This window comes from Felis catus, chromosome B4 (assembly GCF_018350175.1).
Source record: "Felis catus isolate Fca126 chromosome B4, F.catus_Fca126_mat1.0, whole genome shotgun sequence".
In the NCBI taxonomy this organism is placed as follows: domain Eukaryota; kingdom Metazoa; phylum Chordata; class Mammalia; order Carnivora; family Felidae; genus Felis; species Felis catus.
In genome coordinates, this window is record NC_058374.1 from 117,890,517 (window position 1) to 117,909,605 (window position 19,089).

The 19,089-nt window shown below is 37.1% G+C and overlaps 1 protein-coding gene across 5 annotated transcripts in view; it reads left to right on the top strand.

The window, feature by feature from the left end:
* The first annotated feature begins 446 nt into the window (after positions 1 to 446).
* NEDD1 (NEDD1 gamma-tubulin ring complex targeting factor) overlaps positions 447 to 19,089 on the top strand; it is a 48,980-nt gene continuing 30,337 nt past the window's right edge. For 2 of the 5 annotated variants that reach the window (XM_003989128.6, XM_006933942.5), the window contains exons 1-5: positions 447 to 587; positions 3,294 to 3,437; positions 6,184 to 6,278; positions 10,371 to 10,487; positions 13,536 to 13,676. In XM_003989128.6, the coding sequence (XP_003989177.2) occupies positions 3,302 to 3,437; positions 6,184 to 6,278; positions 10,371 to 10,487; positions 13,536 to 13,676 (489 nt within the window). In that variant the 5' untranslated portion in view covers positions 447 to 587; positions 3,294 to 3,301. Of the gene's footprint in view, positions 588 to 634; positions 975 to 3,276; positions 3,438 to 6,177; positions 6,279 to 7,599; positions 7,635 to 10,370; positions 10,488 to 13,535; positions 13,677 to 19,089 lie in introns of those variants that run through there. The other 3 variants (XM_006933941.5, XM_045062206.1, XM_019835369.3) reach the window with 3 other exon arrangements.

The following is a 19,089-nucleotide window of genomic DNA, read 5'->3' on the forward strand; positions in this document are numbered from 1 at the left end:
GCATGGGGTTATATCTGCTCTTCATGGGTTCCTCTTCAAGGAAGCCTTTCCAAAACCCATATCCATGTTCATTTCCCTTTAGTACATCTTTCGTTCATCTGCTAGCTTTCCTTTGAAGCAACTGTCACAGTTTCACTTTTAGGTATGTGATTATGTATTAAGGCGCGCCTCCTACAGCGAACTGTAAGCTCCACGCGGCCAGGAAGAAGTGTTCACCGTACCCATGACTTCCAGGCTAAACTCATCACCGCGCACCGAGTCTAGCCTAGTGCCTGGCACACAGCGGGCAGCCAGCGAACAAACGAACCACAAAGGTGCAGAGCGCCATCGTTGCTGGGGTGTGGAGGGAGCCGCCCACACCCGCAGCTCCCGCCCTGCCCCTGGGGGTAGCTACCCGGAGAGGCGGCCCAGCACCGCCCCAGGCCCTGCCCCGCCAACCCTAGTCACCCCTTCTGGCAGCGCCTCTCCTCATGACGCCACTTGAGGGCGGGACTTCCGGCCGCCGAAGTTTAACAGTCCGGGCGGGAGCCGGAAGCCCAGCGCCGGAGCGGGCCGCGCCGTGGCCCCCGGTGTACCGCGGCTGAGAGGTGAGGTTCCGTAGGGCCCGGGGTCAGCGGGTGTCTCCCCGCCGCGTCCCTGCACACTCCCGAACCCCGCCCGCCCTCCTGCCACCCCGGGGGCGGGTCGGAGGTCCCCGGGCTGCGCGCGCCCGGGCCGGTCCGGTGCTTCGGACAGTTGTCGGGCAAGGGCGCGGCAGCGGGTTTGGCGCGGAAGTGCCTGGGAGCCGCGGGCCGGGGTCGCGCACCTCCGTCCGCGACCGTCTCCGGCTCGACCCGAGAGGTGACCTGGTCTGCTGGGGTAGGTTGGTGGCGGCTCTGAGGGGTGTGTTGCCCCCGAAAAGTTTGCCGCTTCTCCACCGGCCGTCTCCCCGCTTTTGTAAACCTCTCCAGTACGACTCGAATGCATTTTATAAGGTAACCCCAGTTGAGCAAGTTCTCCTGCAAGTAGAATGCACTTTGGGTGAATGAAAGTTGAAGAACTTTTATTTGTTGTAGTGGATTTTTTTTTCCATGTAGCCGCTCTCCCTAAATTACCGCCTTGTGTCTTGACAGCTCGCTTTGATGGGACCCTCTTTGGAAGGCTGATGTAATGCCTCTCCCTTAAAAGTGCTCAGTTCTCAGCAGACTTGAGGTGGGTGGGCAGATGGTCCCCTTCCCCGCTGCACTTGAAGAGAAGGAAACAGACATTAAGTGACTCTGCCAGAGTCACTGTCACGTAGCTTTGGGACAGATCCTTTGAACCCACTTTTTCTGAACCCTGGCTTGAGTGATCTTTCCACACTACATCATCACACTGCTCAACAGGAACAGTGTAAGCTTATAGTAAAGGCATTTTCCAGTTGTGTTTGCTGGGTTTAAGAGATTGCCTTTCCAGCACTTAATTGTACCTTGAGTAGGGAACCAACACGTAACCACATGTCAAGGTGCCAAATCCAAACACTGCATGTCTACGTTTCAACAGATGACTAAAGGATTTTAATTTTAGTAACGCTGTATTTATCCGATGAATGAAGCATAATGAACCGCATAAGTGACTTTTCTAGTTAACTAAAGTTTTAGTCTTTTTATAAACACATTTTTTTTTCTCTTGAGAATCAAAGGGCCCTGTAATTTATTATACCTTTAACTTAGCCTTTGAAATAGGGTATACTGGACATAGATGGGATGCTTTGCTGGTGACTTGGGAGCCTGTCTGTGATATCACTAATACAGTGCTGTACTCTTACACCGTCCACACCAGGAAGGTGTAGAGGGTATATCTCTAGGCCCCCTTCCTTTCCCTGTTCTTCCATGTATTTTTGAGGATTTTTTTCTGACTCATTATGCATTACTACTTGCTCTTAAAGTATCTGCCTAAAGCAGCTCCCTTGCCTTTTGTCTTTTAGACTGCCTTGGTTTGTGAGATCACTTTGTCAGAATTATGTGTTTGAATTACATACTGTGAATAAATAATATGAGTGGGGGCATTGTAGACCAAGTATTGGTTTAGGGACTTAGTGACAGGCATCTCTTTTGGCTGTATTTGCTAATTCTGGAGTTATTTGGAAAAACTGAAGTCTCTGGATTTTGAAATGGCAGGAATGCTACATTTTATTACACATTTTAAAAAGATTTAGGGAGGGTTTTTTTTTTTTGAGAAAGACAGAAAAAGTGTACACATGTATGCACGGGGGAGGGGCAGAAAGGGAGCGAGAGAATCTTTGATAAACTTAGTCTTTAAACAGACTTAAATGTTTTCTAATGTTTATTTATTTTTGAGAGAGACAGAGTGTGAGTGGGGGAGGTGCAGAGAGAGGGAGACACAGGATCCAAGCAGGCTCCAGGCTCTGAGCTGTCAGCACAGAGCCCGATGCGGGACTCAGAGTCACAAACTGCGAGATCATGACCTGAGCTGAAGTCTGATGCTTAACCAACTGAGCCACCCAGGCGCCCCTGGAGTGAGACAGTCTTAAGCAGGTTCCATGCCCAGCACAGAGCCCACCTTGGGATCCAGTGTCAAGACTATGAGATTATGACCTGAGCCGAAATCGAGAGTAGGGTGCTTAACCGATTGAGCCACCCAGGCACCTCAGTTTAGGAAGTTCTATCCAGCAGTTATTTATTGAGTACACATGGTGTGCCAGGAACATTTCAAGACTGAAAGTAAACAAGACAAAATCCATTTTCAGGATCTTTGTTCAAGTCAGGAGGCGCCAACATTATTGTGAGAACAAGAGTTGCAAATAGAAAAATGTCATGAAAAACATGAAACTGCATAATGGGCAACTGGTATGGGGCTGCTTCAGCCTTGGTGGCCAGGAAGGCCTTTCTGAGGAGACATTTGAGCTGAGACTGGAGTGAGGTGAAGGAGATGACCCTGGGAAATCTGGGGAAAGAGCGTTCCAGGCGGAGGGGGCAGCAAATGGAAGGACTGAGGCAAGAAAGAAGGCCAGGGAGTTTGGTAGCCCTGGGGAAGAGAGGTAGGGGTGTTACATCAGGGCCAGGTCCTATAAGGCATGTCAAGGAGGTTGGATATCATAATTGCTGTGAAGAACCATTGGAAGGGTCAACCGAGAGAATATGATTTTAGAAGTATCGTTCCAGCTACTTGGTGGTGAGCACCCACTCTGGAACAAAAATGGACAGTGGAGCCACTGGGTTTAGAGTAGATCCTTCATTTTAACTTTTTTTTTTTTTTTTTTTTTTTTTTACCTATCCTTAACTGTTTTTTTAGTGTTTTAAAACTATTTGTAGGTGCAGTCATGCAGGAAAACCTCAGATTTGCCTCATCTGGAGATGATGTTAAAATATGGGATGCTCCATCTATGACATTGGTGGACAAATTCAACCCACACACATCACCACATGGAATCAGCTCAGTGTGTTGGAGCAGCAATAGTATCCTTTAAAAAAATAACACTTTTTGTTAGGCTAAAAAACCAGTATCAGTGAAACCTTTTGCATGTGACCAATATATTTTGCATAGCTATGAAAGCTAGATAGATACAGCGAAACAGTAGTTTAACAGTTTATCATCATATGAATGTATATACATATATATGCTACTAGATCCAGACCACAGAATTAGTTTTCTTATCAACAGTTTGTTATTGAACCCAGATGGAATAAGGTAGGTAATGGTGGGAAAACTTCTGAAAGGTTTGGAATGAGTTTTTGCATCTACATTTGGATATTTATGGATCTAGTCTGCAAATTAAAGACAACTCAAAGACAGAAGCAAAATTAAATTTAAAATAAAAATTAAAATTCTCCAACATCCTCATCTTACTGATATGCTCTTATATTTCTCTTCTTGTCTATGTTGAAAATAGCCTGATTTCTCAGAGAAATTGTCTACATTGAATTTTCCTCAGTTTTTCTATTGTTTCTGATTTTCTCTCTCCTTGTCTTAGTAAGCTCCTAAATGTGGATAAAATGCATGGGGAAATGAAGTTTAGAAATCAGAATATTTCAACCTTGCACTTTTGACATTGGGGGCTAGATAATTCTCTGTTTGGGGGGCTGTTGTGTGCATTGTAGGATGTTTAGAAGCCTTCCTGGCCTTTACCCACCAGATTCTGGTAGCCCTCAGTAGAACCACTGCTCTAAACAAAGTGCTATGAACATGTTCTGTAAACTTGGTATGCTAGAAATTATCATTCTTTTGTGTAGCTCTTACATACAGACTATTTCTTAAAGAATAAAGTTTTAATGTGTGTCTGATCTTATCAATACCAAAGTATTAATATTCTGTTTCCTGATAAAAGTAAAAATATCAGAACTTTAAAATATGACTGATTTATGAACAAAAACAAGTTTTCATGCCCAACCGAATTATTCTTGCAAATATGTAACAAAAAATGATGAATTTTTTTATTAAATTAAATTTACCTCTTTATCATTCCTTGATTTTGTATTAAAGTAGGAACATAAATTACTTTGGTGCTCTATTAATCAAACTTATGGCCAAGGGAGTACATTTTTGAAGGACTCTCCAGATGTGTAATTGGTGGGGGATGGGGGGGGGCAGGAAGGAATGTTTTAAAGAGAGTGACAAATATGTGAGGCTGCTTCTATTATTAGGTTTTTATTATGTGTGGAGCTTAATTTCCCTATTATTTACCGTTTAAGAGAAAAGTAGCAATTCTTGATAAGTTTTAATATTTTGGGTTTATTTTTATTCCAAGGAGTTTTATTAGTTAGCATCTGCTGATAAACCACTTAATGTTCTCAACAAAACTGGTGTGATTGTGAGGTAGTGTGGGATGATTTTTGGAACCTGGTCTTATTTCTATATAGTTTTCTTGTACAAGTAGATATGTACAGGAAACTTTTGTATATAGTCTTACTTCTAATGAGGCTTTGATCTTGTCCCTGGAGGTTAGTGACTAAAGAACAGGTACTTCCCAGGCTCAGCTACTTGGGGTCCACTTAGCATAGATTCCAAGAACAGGATTAAGGGTGAGGTGCCAGGGAAATTAGTTTTTCGGCCCTCTTAGGTAATGTCCCTCACTTTCTCATGACTTCAAAAGCTACAAGAGAAATTAAAGGAGTAAGTATGTTACCTTTTCGTATTATCTTTGTTCAGTCCTTTTCTGTATTCTAAGGAGAAAAAGTAGCAGTAAGTAGAGGATGAAGCCAAGGAAAGGGAAATGATTTGTTTTTCTCAGTGCTGTAATATTTAGGTAGGAATGATATTTTTTTTGAATCATGTATCATAATAAAATCATAATCCATGGTCTATTCATGAAATATATGAATGTTATGCAAACCATCCAAAAATAATGCAGGTAAGACTTTGCTTGTTAAAAAGCATAGATTTAAACTTCTGATATTTTAACTTGTTATGACTCTCAAAATTAGACTCTTGTTCTTGAGTATATCGCATTTAATCATTTTAATTTAAAAATACTTAATTTACATTGTTTTGTGTTTACTGATTGTTCTGCTTGTAATTTCTGTAAAATACAGTAATATAATTTTAAATTAAGTTAAATTTATTTAAAATTTAATTTTACATTGTTTAGTTATTTAAAAATTTAACTCTTCCATGGCATAAATAGTTGCTATTTAACCACATTTATTTATATTTTCTGTACTTACTGTTATATTTATTGTTAATATATTTAAGATTGAAACATTCTATCATAAAAATTCCAGTTCTAAGAATATATCAGGCTTTATATTTTTAGTGGACGAATAGGAGACTAATGTGGATGTTTACTTCCTAGACTAAATTGGTACCAAGCACTGTGTTAATAATAAATAACTATCTTGAATGGTGTGTATAGATGAAAAGGCTGATTGATATTTGCTGATGTTGCTTTTATCATGATCTCATTCTTGAAGGATAAAATTAGACCTTCTGGCCTATTCTTTGAAAATGGAGTAGTATTTCACTTGGGTAAAATAGCTTTCAAGTAATAGCAAAGCCAGAGAGGATGGCTCTTCCCTGCGGTAGTAGTAAAGAGAATTAGTCGTAGTAATTAGTAACCTGAGCCATTTTTGAAAGCTGGTGTGTAAGCTATATTCACTTGCTTGTCTTAGGTTAGTGCACTTGCTTTTATCATAATAATTCTTGCAGTAATAGTCTAGTGATAGAGATGCTCATGGATTGTTTGATGCTCCATAACTCTTCATTTAGATAACTTTCTAGTGACAGCCTCTTCCAGTGGTGACAAAATTGTTGTTTCAAGTTGCAAATGTAAACCTGTTCCACTTTTAGAGCTTGGTGAAGGGGTAAGTGTTTTTGGTTTTGTTTTTTTTAACCTTCTATTAAAAATCTTAATTCTACTTGGGTGGTAACTGCTTCTTATGGTGCTTGCAACTAAACATAAATGTGTTTAAAAGTACTATGCTTAACCTAAGCTCAAAATAATACAATAACACTTGAAGAGGAGATAGGTACTGAAACATCTTTAGGTAAAATAATAGTGGATCCAAGGGGAGCAATCAAGGACTTAGATTTTTTTCAACTAGTCACTTGCTTTCTCCATCTCTCTGTGGGAGATTCCTTGGTATTGCTGCCTTTTTTAAGCCTCACCCCTGGCTAGGTTACCAGGTGGATTTGGTCATAAGAGTCCTAATGATGCATCCCTGTCCTTTACTGACGTTGAGCTCGGGACCATCAGCTAATGACTGCTATGTGAATGAAGGTAGCTTCTACTATAGCTTCTGTCCCTATGGTACTGAGGGGCCTGCCTGAGTCTCCCCAAGGTCTCCTAGAACAGAATGGCTTTGTCAAACTGAGCATTGGTCCCAGTGCATTTAAGTGAAGTTCTCATTGCATATTGTTTCTTGTTTTATAGATTAATCCCTCTGATTCAGGATAATGATGGTGTCTTCATTGTTAGTCACACACACTTCCTGAAAGCTATTTAAAAAAAAAAAAAAAAGGTTTAAGTAAAAAGGTGCAAGTAGGTGGTAGCTTGTTCTTAAGTTTCAAAATTTTCATAGCAAGCCACAAAGCATTATGAATTGTCATAATTTTATACACTGGAATAGGTGAGGTAGTCCACTTAGAAAAAATAAAGGAGAACAATGGAATATGAGCTCATCTAATTTAAAAAGGACTTTAGGTTTCTACCCATTCTTTTTTTGGGATTGACCCAAGCATCAATTCCAGTCCACAGATGTTGGAGGCTGGGCAGAGAATGTCTGCTAGGATAGACATGAAATTTGAGACACACTGCCTATTCAAACTCAGTTAAGTAAAATTGAGGCAGAGAGCATCCCTGGTCGATAAAAGGAAACTGTGTTCTTCAAGAGCAGGCAGAACATCTTAGTCATATTTGGATCTTTAGATACTATCAAAGGTGTCAACAAGCATTTGTTGAATTGGATGTCAACATCAAAACAATTTCAGATTCCTCTTCCACCACAGTATATATTGTGCTCCTTCTGTGCATTATGCCTTAGAACAGTTTGGGAAGTGTGTTGTTGTAGTTGTTGTTATTGTTAAAGTATGAAAATAACAGATGATATTCACAAATGTAACACACTTGTAAGGATTTTGTGAATATTCCATGTCAGTTGCTATAGTTAGTTCTCTTTCCTACAGTTAAGAAATGACATCAGAATACAGGTGGATGAAAGGTGAGGTTATTTCTTATAATTTGAACCTGCTTTAATTTGATTTGCTTATAGGAATATTTTGCAAACAGTGGTTCCTTAGCGTTTATTAGTAATTTCTTGTAACATGTTAGTGTGCTGATAACCTTTGCTTTGTAGGACCCAAGTCCTATTACTCACGTGCCATTTGAGATATTAGACCATTACTACTTGGGAAAATAAGATTCTGTCCTACTTACTTTAACACAATTTTTAGAGCAGAACTTTAAGTTTATATTTATTTTCTTTGATTTTGTATTTTATCTCATCGGAATAGGCAATTTGGTATTAATAGTAGTATAATGAATATGATAGGCTACTGTATAACCTAGACATTTGAACAGCTCTTATTTTAGATTTTAAAAACTTCACCCATTGCTTGTGTCTTAAGGTACAGGATTCCTGATAAGCACACAATGTTCATTAATTATTTAAGTTCATTAGCTACATTAATAATATATCAGCATAAAAAAAGATCTTCTATCATCAGGGTAAGCCAGTTAAAAACATAGGTTTTGTTCTGAGTCCTTAGTAATTTGACTTGTTTTTGATGATTAAAGTTGTAATATATTGATCTTTGATGGACACCACTCTTATCTATTTTCTTTAACAGTTATTCGGAAAGCTCTTAGCAAACTGTCCTGATTAGTAGTGATAACGAGATTCTAAATCTTACTAGTCTGTTTAGACCAAAGTCAGTTCCTAGAACGGTGTCCATAAGGGAATTATAGCAACTGTACTGAAACACTGATGTAATGTGCTCCTGATATTTTTATATGTGTTAGTAATTTTGACTCTCGGTCAGAAATTTCAGAGCTGGAAGAAACCTTGAGGGAGGGGAAAGGTGGGTATCTGTACCCTTTTAAGAATCCAGTGCTTTTGAAGGGGATTAAAAGTACACTTAATTGTGATGAGCACTAAGTAGTGGATAGCACTGTTCAATTACTATACTGTACACCTGGAACTAATATAACACTGTGTTAATTATACTGGAATTAAAATAAAAAGGAAAGGAATGCTCTTTTCAGCATGGGGTGTTTTTCCAGATGCATGGACTCTTAAGGTGAGAATGATAGATCTCGTCCTCATTTCTCACTTCTTAGGTGAAGAAACATAGGCTTAGAAAGGTGAGATGACTTTGCCTAAACCTACATAGCTTGCCTTTTAACTTTTAGCTGAGTAATAAAATGTCCCCCTTGGAATTCATTTCTCTATTTTTTTCCCCAAGGCATACAACTAGAGGTGAGAGCAATTAATGTTACTGCATCGTGTATCTGAAGGTTAAATAGGAAAAATAACATGCAACATTGTATTTTATTGGTAGCCTAGTTACTGATGGCACTACCAGATAGATGATGCTCGTAGATACTCATAGTGAGAAACTTGATAACTTCTGTATTTTTACCTACTTATGCCATAAATATTTATTGGGCATGGAAATGGGCTTTGTGATAATGAAACTGACATTCTGGGGGGAGATAGACAATAGACTACAGAATGATACCCAGATAGTGATAAGTTGTTACACAGAGAACTAAAATAAGAAACTGAGATAGCAGGTTACATTAGGAGGCCAAGAGAGGTCTCCTGTAGAGGTGGCATTGAAAGTTGCTGTCTATTGACCAGAAGGAGTCATTCAGCCAAGGTTTGGGGGAACTTAGCTTTCTAGGTAAGAATAGTTGTGTAGAAGCCTTGAAGACAAAACAGGGCTGTTATGTTTAAGTAATAGAAGAAGGTGAGTGTGGCTAGAGAATTAGTGGGTGATGAGGAAAATGGTGAGATGAGGTAGGAAGGGGTCAGAGGAATGGGGCTTTGAAAGCCAGGTTAATACGTTTGAAATTTATTTTAGGGCTGAATGGAAGCCATTAAAGATTTTTGAATATGAGCGTTGTGATCTGATTTGCAGTTTTTAAAGGTCATCCTACTTGTGGAGCATAGAAGGTAGAGGAGTAGGGTTGGAAGTGAGGTGCCAGTTAAGAGGCTGCTGCTGTTCTGTGGGGTTGGGATTAGTGTGCTGGTGGCTGCGGTAGATAAAGAGGGGGGCCCTATGGGGTTTATGTTAGTGTTGGAGTTTAAAGAACTTTCTGTAGATGACAGGGAAGGAGTAAAGGAGTCAAAGTTAATTCTGGACTGTTATCTTGAGAAACTTAGTGGATGGTGTCTTTACAGACCTAAGAAAGAGTGTAGAGTCAGGTTCTCATGACCTGATGTTTGAGACTTGGGCTCCTTAGGGGGAGACTTTGTTGTGAGGCTTTGAGCACGTATCTTAACCTCTTTATATTCCCCATCTGTAAAATGAGGGGTCTAGACATTCTTTAAAGTTTCTTCCAGGTTTAGTGTTTTATGAGCTGTGGGTGAATCCTAACTCAATATGCTCTGTGGAAGTGCAAGAGTAGATTTTACTGGGGGGAAATATTAAGGGCAAGTAACTCCTGATAGGAAGCCAGGACCTGCTGATGTTCCCTAAGCTTCCTCTGTTTCCTGTGTTCTATGGAAGACAACATGACTCTGGTTGATTTCCTTGAAGTCCTTTTGAATTCCTTACAAGCTGTTGGATGCATGTGGAAGATGATGAGAACTGAATCTTTAGGAGAAGTCTTAGTTTGTTTATCACACTTAATTCAACAAATGTTTACATAGTACTTACTAAGTGTTGGTTGGGAAGTGGAAGTCAGCTCTGGGCTCTGTTAAATTACGGTAACTTTCTTTTTTCTTTAATAGCAAAAGCAGACATGTGTCAGTTTAAATTCCACATCTATGTATTTGGTAAGTGGAGGCCTAAATAACACTGTTAATATTTGGGATTTAAAATCAAAAAGAGTTCATCGGTCTCTTAAGGTAAGCAACTTGTTTTTTAGAACATCTTACAATGTTTAAAGTAATTACCAAACTTTTAATTTTGAGCTCTGATGATAAAAATAAGATGCTTCAGAATTGAAGTGAGATTTGTTAGGGAAAATAAAGATGCTATTAGTCAGAAAAATTTTTTTGGTCTATTTTTATCTCCATATGTCACCAATGCATATTATTGGTGTTTAAAACTTTCCCCTTAGTTTTCACTTAGTCTACTCTTTTTTGAGTAAACCACTTCCTTCATTTTTTCTAAAGTATGAGTTGTTGTCATTAGAGATCTTTTTTTAAGTCTCTGAAAAAAATGAGAGTGGTTTTGGGATGGCAGTAATCAGTCTACTAATCAGAGTTGGGATTCAGCTTCTTAGTTCTCTACTGTATATGATTGCTGCTGTTTGTGTTATTTTTGTTTGTGTTTTCATCTTGGTAATGGTATTTTTTCTAAAATAATTTACTATGGATAATTAACATTTCTTTAAATGGTTAGCGTTTTGCAGTTTCACAGAATAAAAATAACCACATGAAAGCTTCTGGGTTATGCTTTTTTTGGAATTCTACTTTTCACTGTTGTGTACTTTTAATATTTGGAAACTCATCTTTAAAGTTATGTTTAATTTTTATATGTTTTTAAAAAACTTTTAATATGAAAACTTCTGAACATTAATGTGTATACACACACATGCACACGCACACACATTCATTATCAGACTTTGATGATGATGAACTCATGGCCAGTATTATTTTATCTGTTCCCTTATCTTCTCTCTAATCAGATTATTATTTAATCTCAACCTCAGATTATTTTGAAGCAAATGCTGGATGTCGTTATTGTTTGTTCATGTCAGATGTCACTGACTTAATTCTTACTAGGGAAGTTGTATATAGAGAATGATTTTCTCTTAGAGTAATTAAAATATAATCCTGTAATTGCTGTTTAAAATATTACCTGTGGAAGTTTATTTTAGGTATTAGCTAAACTTTGAAGAGAATTAAGGAAAATTCAAAAGTTGCCAAAATGAGAATAGTTAACTTTTATTAAGTTCTTTGATTTGCCAGCCACTGTGCATAATATACGTTTATTCTGTGTGTCTCAAGAATTCTGCAGATAGGTAGTGCTTGCTGTTCCTGTGTACCTTTGGAGGAGCTCAGGCTGAGAGAAGTTAAAGAACTTCTTCAGTGCCAAACAACTAGTATGACAAAGATGAGATGCAAACTCAGATTATTATCCATTGTTTAATCTTTTAAATTATGAAATAATTGAATTAAAGCTATTTAGAGGGGGTATACATACTATGAGCAGAGAATGTTTTACAGAATTGAGAAGAGATTAGTAGTCTGTGGCCAGTTTTTGTCACATATTCTCATTCATTTTAGGAGCATCACTTACACCTCTAACTCCTACTGCATGAAAAATTCTACTTGTTTTTCCTTCCTCACTTTCCCCAATTACTCCAGATAGTTTTAGCTCTTCTCATTGTTTGCAACTCTTAGGGCACTTCATTTTTTTTTTTTTTTTTTTTTATTCATTCAGTTAACAAGTATTTGACTAATTGTGATAGTGGGAAATCTAATCTTTCACCTGGGCTCTCTTCTCTGTGGTGCTCTCCCTGGTAACACAATTTTTAGCACTTGGTAGGTGCTTGTTGAAGACTTACAGAATAATTTATTTTCCACAGTTAAAATAAGGAAGACCCCTGCCTCTCTATAAAGTCGTAGAAATTGTATTGGACCCCATGTTCTTAATTTTCCAAGTGGGAACAATGCATTAAATGTCCACTCTCCATTTTCTTCTCATCAGGCATTTTTTTTCCCCTTGGGATAGCAATTTTTTCTTTGATTTAGGAAAGGAGTGACATGTGAAAGTATCTCCAGACATGCTTGAGGGACCATTTGAAAAAATTGGATTATAAGTGGAATATTATAGCTACTATTCTTGATGTTACATTAAGCTAATTATTAGATACAAAACTTATTTTGTTTATATTATTAATATAAATAGCAAACTCTTAAAAACTATACTCTTTTATCACTTTTCTCTGTGCCTACTAGATATCTCTAACTTGACTTTGGAAAATATAGTGTTTGTGAACTCAGTTTGTTTAAAACCACTTTTATTTCCTCAAAGTGGATTCCCCTTTGGATTTTGGAGACAGCCTAATATCCCAAGAAGAAAATAGGCTTCGGGGTTTGACCTGGAATTGAATCCTGGGTCTGCCACTTAGTAGTTATGTGAGCTTGCACAGATTTCGTAAACTTCCTGTGTCTCATGTACTTAACTCATCCATAAAATAAGAAAAGTGACCTTGCCTCCTAGGATTCTTCTAAGGATTAATAATAATCCATAAAGTTCCCAGCATTAGTAGGTATTCAGCAAATGGAAACAGCTGCTATTGTCTGTCAACCATGCCTTGCTCCTTCTGGCTTGGGCTTTTGTTTTGGCTGTCTTGCATTTTGCATGTCTGGTTTCTTTCCCCTTTCCCTGCTTTTGGTTTATTATTTTCCTTAAGGCTGACCTCAAGCTTTATGTCTTCCACAAAGCTTCCTCTGTCAACTCAGGTCCAGTGATGCCCTTTTCTCTTTCCTAGGACACTTTGCCTCTACTACTCATTTAGCATTCCTTCTGCCATTTTCATGTTAATTTAAAAGGCCCCCTTCTTGATTGAACAGTGATTCTCTCAAGGCCAGGGACTCTCCCACAATAGTCAACTTGCTGCAAATGTTACTTGTCAGTGGAAGGGAGACATAATGCTATCTAGAAAATTACCTTCCCTTTTGTCTCTTGTTTTGGAGTGCATGATCATTATTACAGTTATAAAAACTAAGTCTCTGTTCCTTGAGAAGATGTGATGTTGATTAGATAGTTTCCTACTCATTTGAGTAATTTGTTTAGGTTATTTGAGGAAAATGTTAAAGCAAATATTAGATTCACAAATACGTACTATTTTATTTTTAAAAAAATGAAATTTACAAGAACACGAAGATGTGAGGTGTGACGGTTATGTGGCAGCGTACTTAACTTTGCTTTCTTTTTTTCAGGATCATAAGGATGAAGTAACTTGTGTTACATATAATTGGAATGATTGTTACATTGCTTCTGGATCTCTCAGTGGTGAAATTATTTTGCACAGTGTAACCACTAATTTATCTAGTACTCCTTTTGGCCATGGTGGTAACCAGGTACAGTATGGGTTTATTCAAAACAGAGTTGATAAAACAGAGTTACATAAGACAATGAATTTTAAGTTAAAAAATTTTTTTCCATGTTTTATTTATTTTTGAAAGAGAGAGAGCATGAGCAGGGGAGGGGCAGAGAGAGAGGGTGACACAGGATCCGAAGCTGACTCTGTGCTGACAGCAGTGAACCCAATGCAGGGTCTCGAACTCATGAACCGTGAGATTGTGACCTGAACCAAAGTCGGACGCTCAACTGACTGAGCCACCCAGGTCCTCTCAATTTTAAGTTTTTAAAATTAAGTATTTTAAATTTGTATTTAGTTTGCTTGAAAAATTTACAGCTCGCTATTTTTAATGGTCTTGTTTAAAAATGTTCAAATAAGGTAATTCATACTAGATTATGTTGCTTATGTGCGTTGAGTTATGCCATTGAATAGCCACATGATCCTAGAATGTGACTATATATAACAAAACACAAACAGTTGTTGGCAGGTCAAATCTGAAACATGGATATTAATCTTTCTATGACATCACAATTATAGAAGCATTGCATATTTCCAACTGTACCAACTACAAGACAGATATTTCTATTCATAAATACTGTTTGGTGGGCATGGATAATTGAGTGTGTTTAGGCACAGGGCAAATTGAGCTTTGTTTTTTTGCGTTGTGTTCGATAGTTAACCAAATAAATTTAGTTACTCAAAAAATCTAATTCTTGGCCAACCTTCCGTGAAATTCTGTACAGAAATTTCTAGTGAAGTGCAATCTCTTTTAATCCTTACTTTTTATTGTAATCACTTTGTCCCTATTATTAGATAAAATATGGGAGCTCTTCACTTTTAAAAAGCAGTTTTGGAAATCAGTATTCACTGTATATTTAGTGTTTAAAGAAAATTTAATGGATATTAAAATACGGAAAAAAGTCTTTTCTCAAGTTTCTTCTGTATTGCGAGAATAAAAGAGATAAACCTATAGATGATATTATAGGTGATTCCTATAAAACAATCTTATGGTGATTCAGAACAGTGAGAGAAAATTATCTAGGAATAAAATAGGGAAAATTGAAGGAGGGAGGATTTTTAGCTGGGTCTAATGCTTAAATGATTTTTATTTTGTTTTGTTTTTACTACACTATGAATTGACTGCTAATTAGTTGACTCTAATTTATAGTAGGGTTACCTCTGTACATTCCCATGTTACAGTTGGAACCGTGTCTCATTCCTTTGTCCTCAACCATTATCCAACTTTGTACTTCATGTGGAAAAGATCCTCAATAAATATGTGAATGGATTTATAGATAACAAAGATTTTAATAGGCTAATCTAGAACTTTGGGAGAAGAATATTTTATATGGAGGAAACCACACGAACAAAAACAAGGGTTAAGGAGAACACGTAGGTTCTTCTATAGAGCCAATGTGAGAAGATATTGGAAAGGTAAATATAGAATAATGTTGATGTGGAACTTTGAATGCCAGACCAAAGATTTGGCTTTTATTTTGGAAGGCATTTAAGTTGCTAATCAGAGTTATTGATTAGTTGAATGTCAGAATCCTAGAAACCTTGAACTGAGAGAAAGCCTTTAGAGGCAATTTCACTTTCTGCCTTTTATGGATGTGGATGAGAGATTTGCCACAAAAATTCATTAATATTAGCATAAAAGCAGGAAGTAATATTTTGATTTTGTGATTCTCTTTTTGGTTATTTATATTTTGATGAGGGAGACAAAAGCCTAAGCCCATAGACATTGGAACTGTTGTGAAAAACATCATAGTGTTCCAATGTCTTGCTCCTTAAGGAAATTAATTTTTCTTCTTTCTATCCTTTTTTTCCCCCCGGTTTCTGATATATTAGAAGCATGACACGTTTAGATTTATAAATTCTGAGTTGACTTTTTAGTAACATAAAAGGTCAGATACCTACCATGTATATTCTTACATTTCAGTTTGTATTGTATCTTATAATGAGAGGGGTTTTTTTCTGTTTGTTTTTTTTATTAAAACCAGATATGAAGGAATAGTCCTGAAAACATTAGCTTTAGTTATTGCTCTTGGCTTTATTATGTGTAAATTGTTTAAATGTCTAAAATTGAAATATAACTTACATAGTAAGTACATACATCTTAAGCATACAGCTTGATGAATTTTTATATGTACATACACCTGCGTAACTACCAGGATCAAGGTATAGAACATTTCTGGCACATCGGAGGACTCCCTCTTAACCCTTCGGAGGTGCTACCTCATATTTCTTAAAAGAATTGGATGTGTCTGGTTTCTTTTAGTCTTCAGTATGTTTGCTTTGTTGAATGGAATAGTAGTTTATACTGTTTTACTGCTTTGTGGTTTTCCATTACATGGATATGCCACAGTTTGTTGATGGACATGTGAGTTGTTTTTAGTTTTTAGCTATTACAATAAAGCTGCTGTGAATATTATTGTATGTGTCTTCTTTTGGACATATGTTTTCATTTCTCTTGAGTAAACACTCAGAAATGGACTTAAGTCTTAATGTAGGCATCATGTTTTACTTTATTAAAAAATGCCAAAGGATTTTCTGAAATCCTTGTGCCATTGTATGCTTCTGCCAGCACTGTTCGTGAGATTCAGTTGCTCCACAGTTTTGCTAGTACCAACTATTGTGTCTTATTAATTTTAACAATTTTGATGGTTGTGTGGTGGTATCTTACTGTGTTTTAATTTTCATTTCTCTATGTTGAATAAGTTGAGTGTATTTTCATATGCTTTTTTTTGTGTAGTCACTGTTCAAGAGTGTTCCTCCTTTTTGTATTTTGTTACTTGTGTTTTTTCTGATAGATTTATAGTCTATTGTATGTTCTGGATGGAGCAATTTTATGGATATGCATGTTGCATATATCTTCTTTTAGCTTACAGCTGGCCTTTTAACTCTAATGCCTTTGTAAAAAATGAATAGAGGGGTGCATCCAACTCTTGATTTCAACTCAGGTCATGATCTCACAGTTTGTGGGTGCGAGCCCCACATCAGGCTTCGTGCTGGCAGTGTGGACCGTGCTTGGGATATTCTCTCTCTCTCTCTGTCTCTCTCTCCCTCCCTCCCTCCCTCCCTCCCTTGCTTGTGTGCATTCACTTTCCCACTCTCTCTCTCAAAATAAATAAATGAGCTTTAAAAAAAATTTTTTTTAAATGAGCAGAAGTTCTTAAATTTAATGAAATGTACTCTAGTACATCACTTTTTCTTTATGGATACTGCTTTTTGTGTCCTCTTGAAAAAATCTTGCTTGCCCCAAGGTCTTAAAATAGTGTCCTTTGTTTTCTTTTAGGTAAAGCTTTATTGTTTTACTTTCCCCATTTGTGTCTATCATCACCCATTTCAAATTAATTTTTGTGTATGGTGTGAGATACAGGGTTTAACTTTCCATACAGATATGTAATTACATCAGCATTACGTATGGCAAAGACTATCCTGTAGCTCTCCAGTGAGTGTCGGTGGTCAGAGGGTTTGGAGAGCATTCCAGGCAGAGGTTATCACCTTCGTAGAATCCTTACTACCGTTTATTGTGTCTCAGGCACTGTGGTTTTTGCTTTATATTCCATTTTCTCATTTAATTTTTGCTACTCATTTGTGAGATGTATGTTATTCTCATTTTATAAATGAGGACTTTCAGATTATAAGACTTTTAACTTAGTATATTGAAGATCTACTCTTCAAGAGTGGTAGCACTGTTTTCTTTGGAATCTCTTTCTATCTCAGGAACAGCTGAATATTTAAAGATTTGAGAATCCAAAGCTTTTGGAAACTTTGCAGTATTCTCTTGTCACTTTACAGATACTTTAAAATTCTAGGTGACAGATAGGTCGCTGTATTGTTGATTTTCAAAGGATTTTCATTGATTAGTTGCAGAGCAAAACTGAATTTAAATTATCTTCTAGTTGAGGAAAACCGTAATGCTCTAGGCTTATCTCTTGTGCAAGGTCACCTGAGACTTTCACATACCTGCTGCCTCCTGCTAGCACAGGTCAGCAACTCTGTAAGATCTTTTGGTATAGTTCTGTCTCTCAGGTCCCACATTTATTTGGAGAGCTAGCTGTGTGAACTCCGGCAAGTTACTTAATTCTCAAGCCTCCTTTTCTTTATCCAGTGAAAATGAGAATATACTTTCAGTAGAGTTGTGTTTTTATTTGTTTGTTTGTTTGTTTTAAGGGCTAAATGAGATGGTGAATGTGTTTAACATAGCTCCTAATGTTTGAACTTCAGTGTGAGCTTTTAATGAATAATCATATTAAATCATTAAAATAGCTTTTGTGATTTACTTTCCCAAACTGGTGTGAATATCTTTAGGTTTAATGTATTCCCTCAAAACACCTGCTAATTTGCCAGTTGTAACTCACCCTCAGTAATCATGTTTTGTGTTTTAGACTGACTTAGAAAAAGGAAAGCTTTAAAGAAAGTGAAAAAATTGAACTGGAGTAATTAATTTTTTCCCCTTTCCCTGGAGCGAATGTTTATATATTTTTTGTATACTGTATTATTTCATTTTCCTCAATACCTTTAAAGCCGAGTGCGTGGGCTAGACAGTACCGGTTGGTCCCTGTGTTTGTAGCTATGCAGTTCCAATTTTCTTAGTGAAGAAAGTTAAATTTTCATGATTCTGCATACTTATGTTTCCCTTATACAGGCATCATAATTGAAATCTTTGGAGTGATTTTTTTTCTTCCTACAAATGATTTCATTATGGCATACTTTATCTATTGGTGACTAGACGCATAGACTCGCTACTTGAGCATTCATTTAAAAGTTTTTTTTATTAGAATTCATTTAAGAGTTAAAATATATTAAATATTCACCTCTTAAACAGTGTTCATAAACATGTTAAGTCTGTCAGAAAATTGATATAATTCAACTCATATACTGTTACCCAGTCCAATTTCTGTCTTGATCAGTTTTATTCTAAGCAGGGTCTAGGTTATTGAGAAAAATAGTTGATAGGGGACATCTGATGATTAAAATGTAAAATTTTTGTTTCTCTGAACAATCAAGAATTTGAAATCTTTAAAAATTATCAAACTGGTTTCTTAGCAAAAGTGACAGCTGTGGAGTGTCCATGAATCTGCATTATACTGAATTTTGTATCAGAAATGAGATTGCCTATATTTAGGTCTTAACTTTGAAGTGTCTGAGCTGAATTGAAGCTATTAGTTTTGTGCGGATCACAGTGTCTTTTCACAGGGGAAAAAGAGCCTTGCTGCCTCTGCAGAACTGCCGGGGCTGACAGACCTCCCAGGTTACAGATGCATGTTGCTCTTTGGCAGGTTCAGCAGCACAGGCTCTCAAATAGGTTGACCTGTGTTGCCTTTCCCAAGCTGCAGTCCTTTTCGAAGATTTCAATAGGAATCTAAGGAATCAATAATGATCCTTTTTTTTTTCTTAAATAT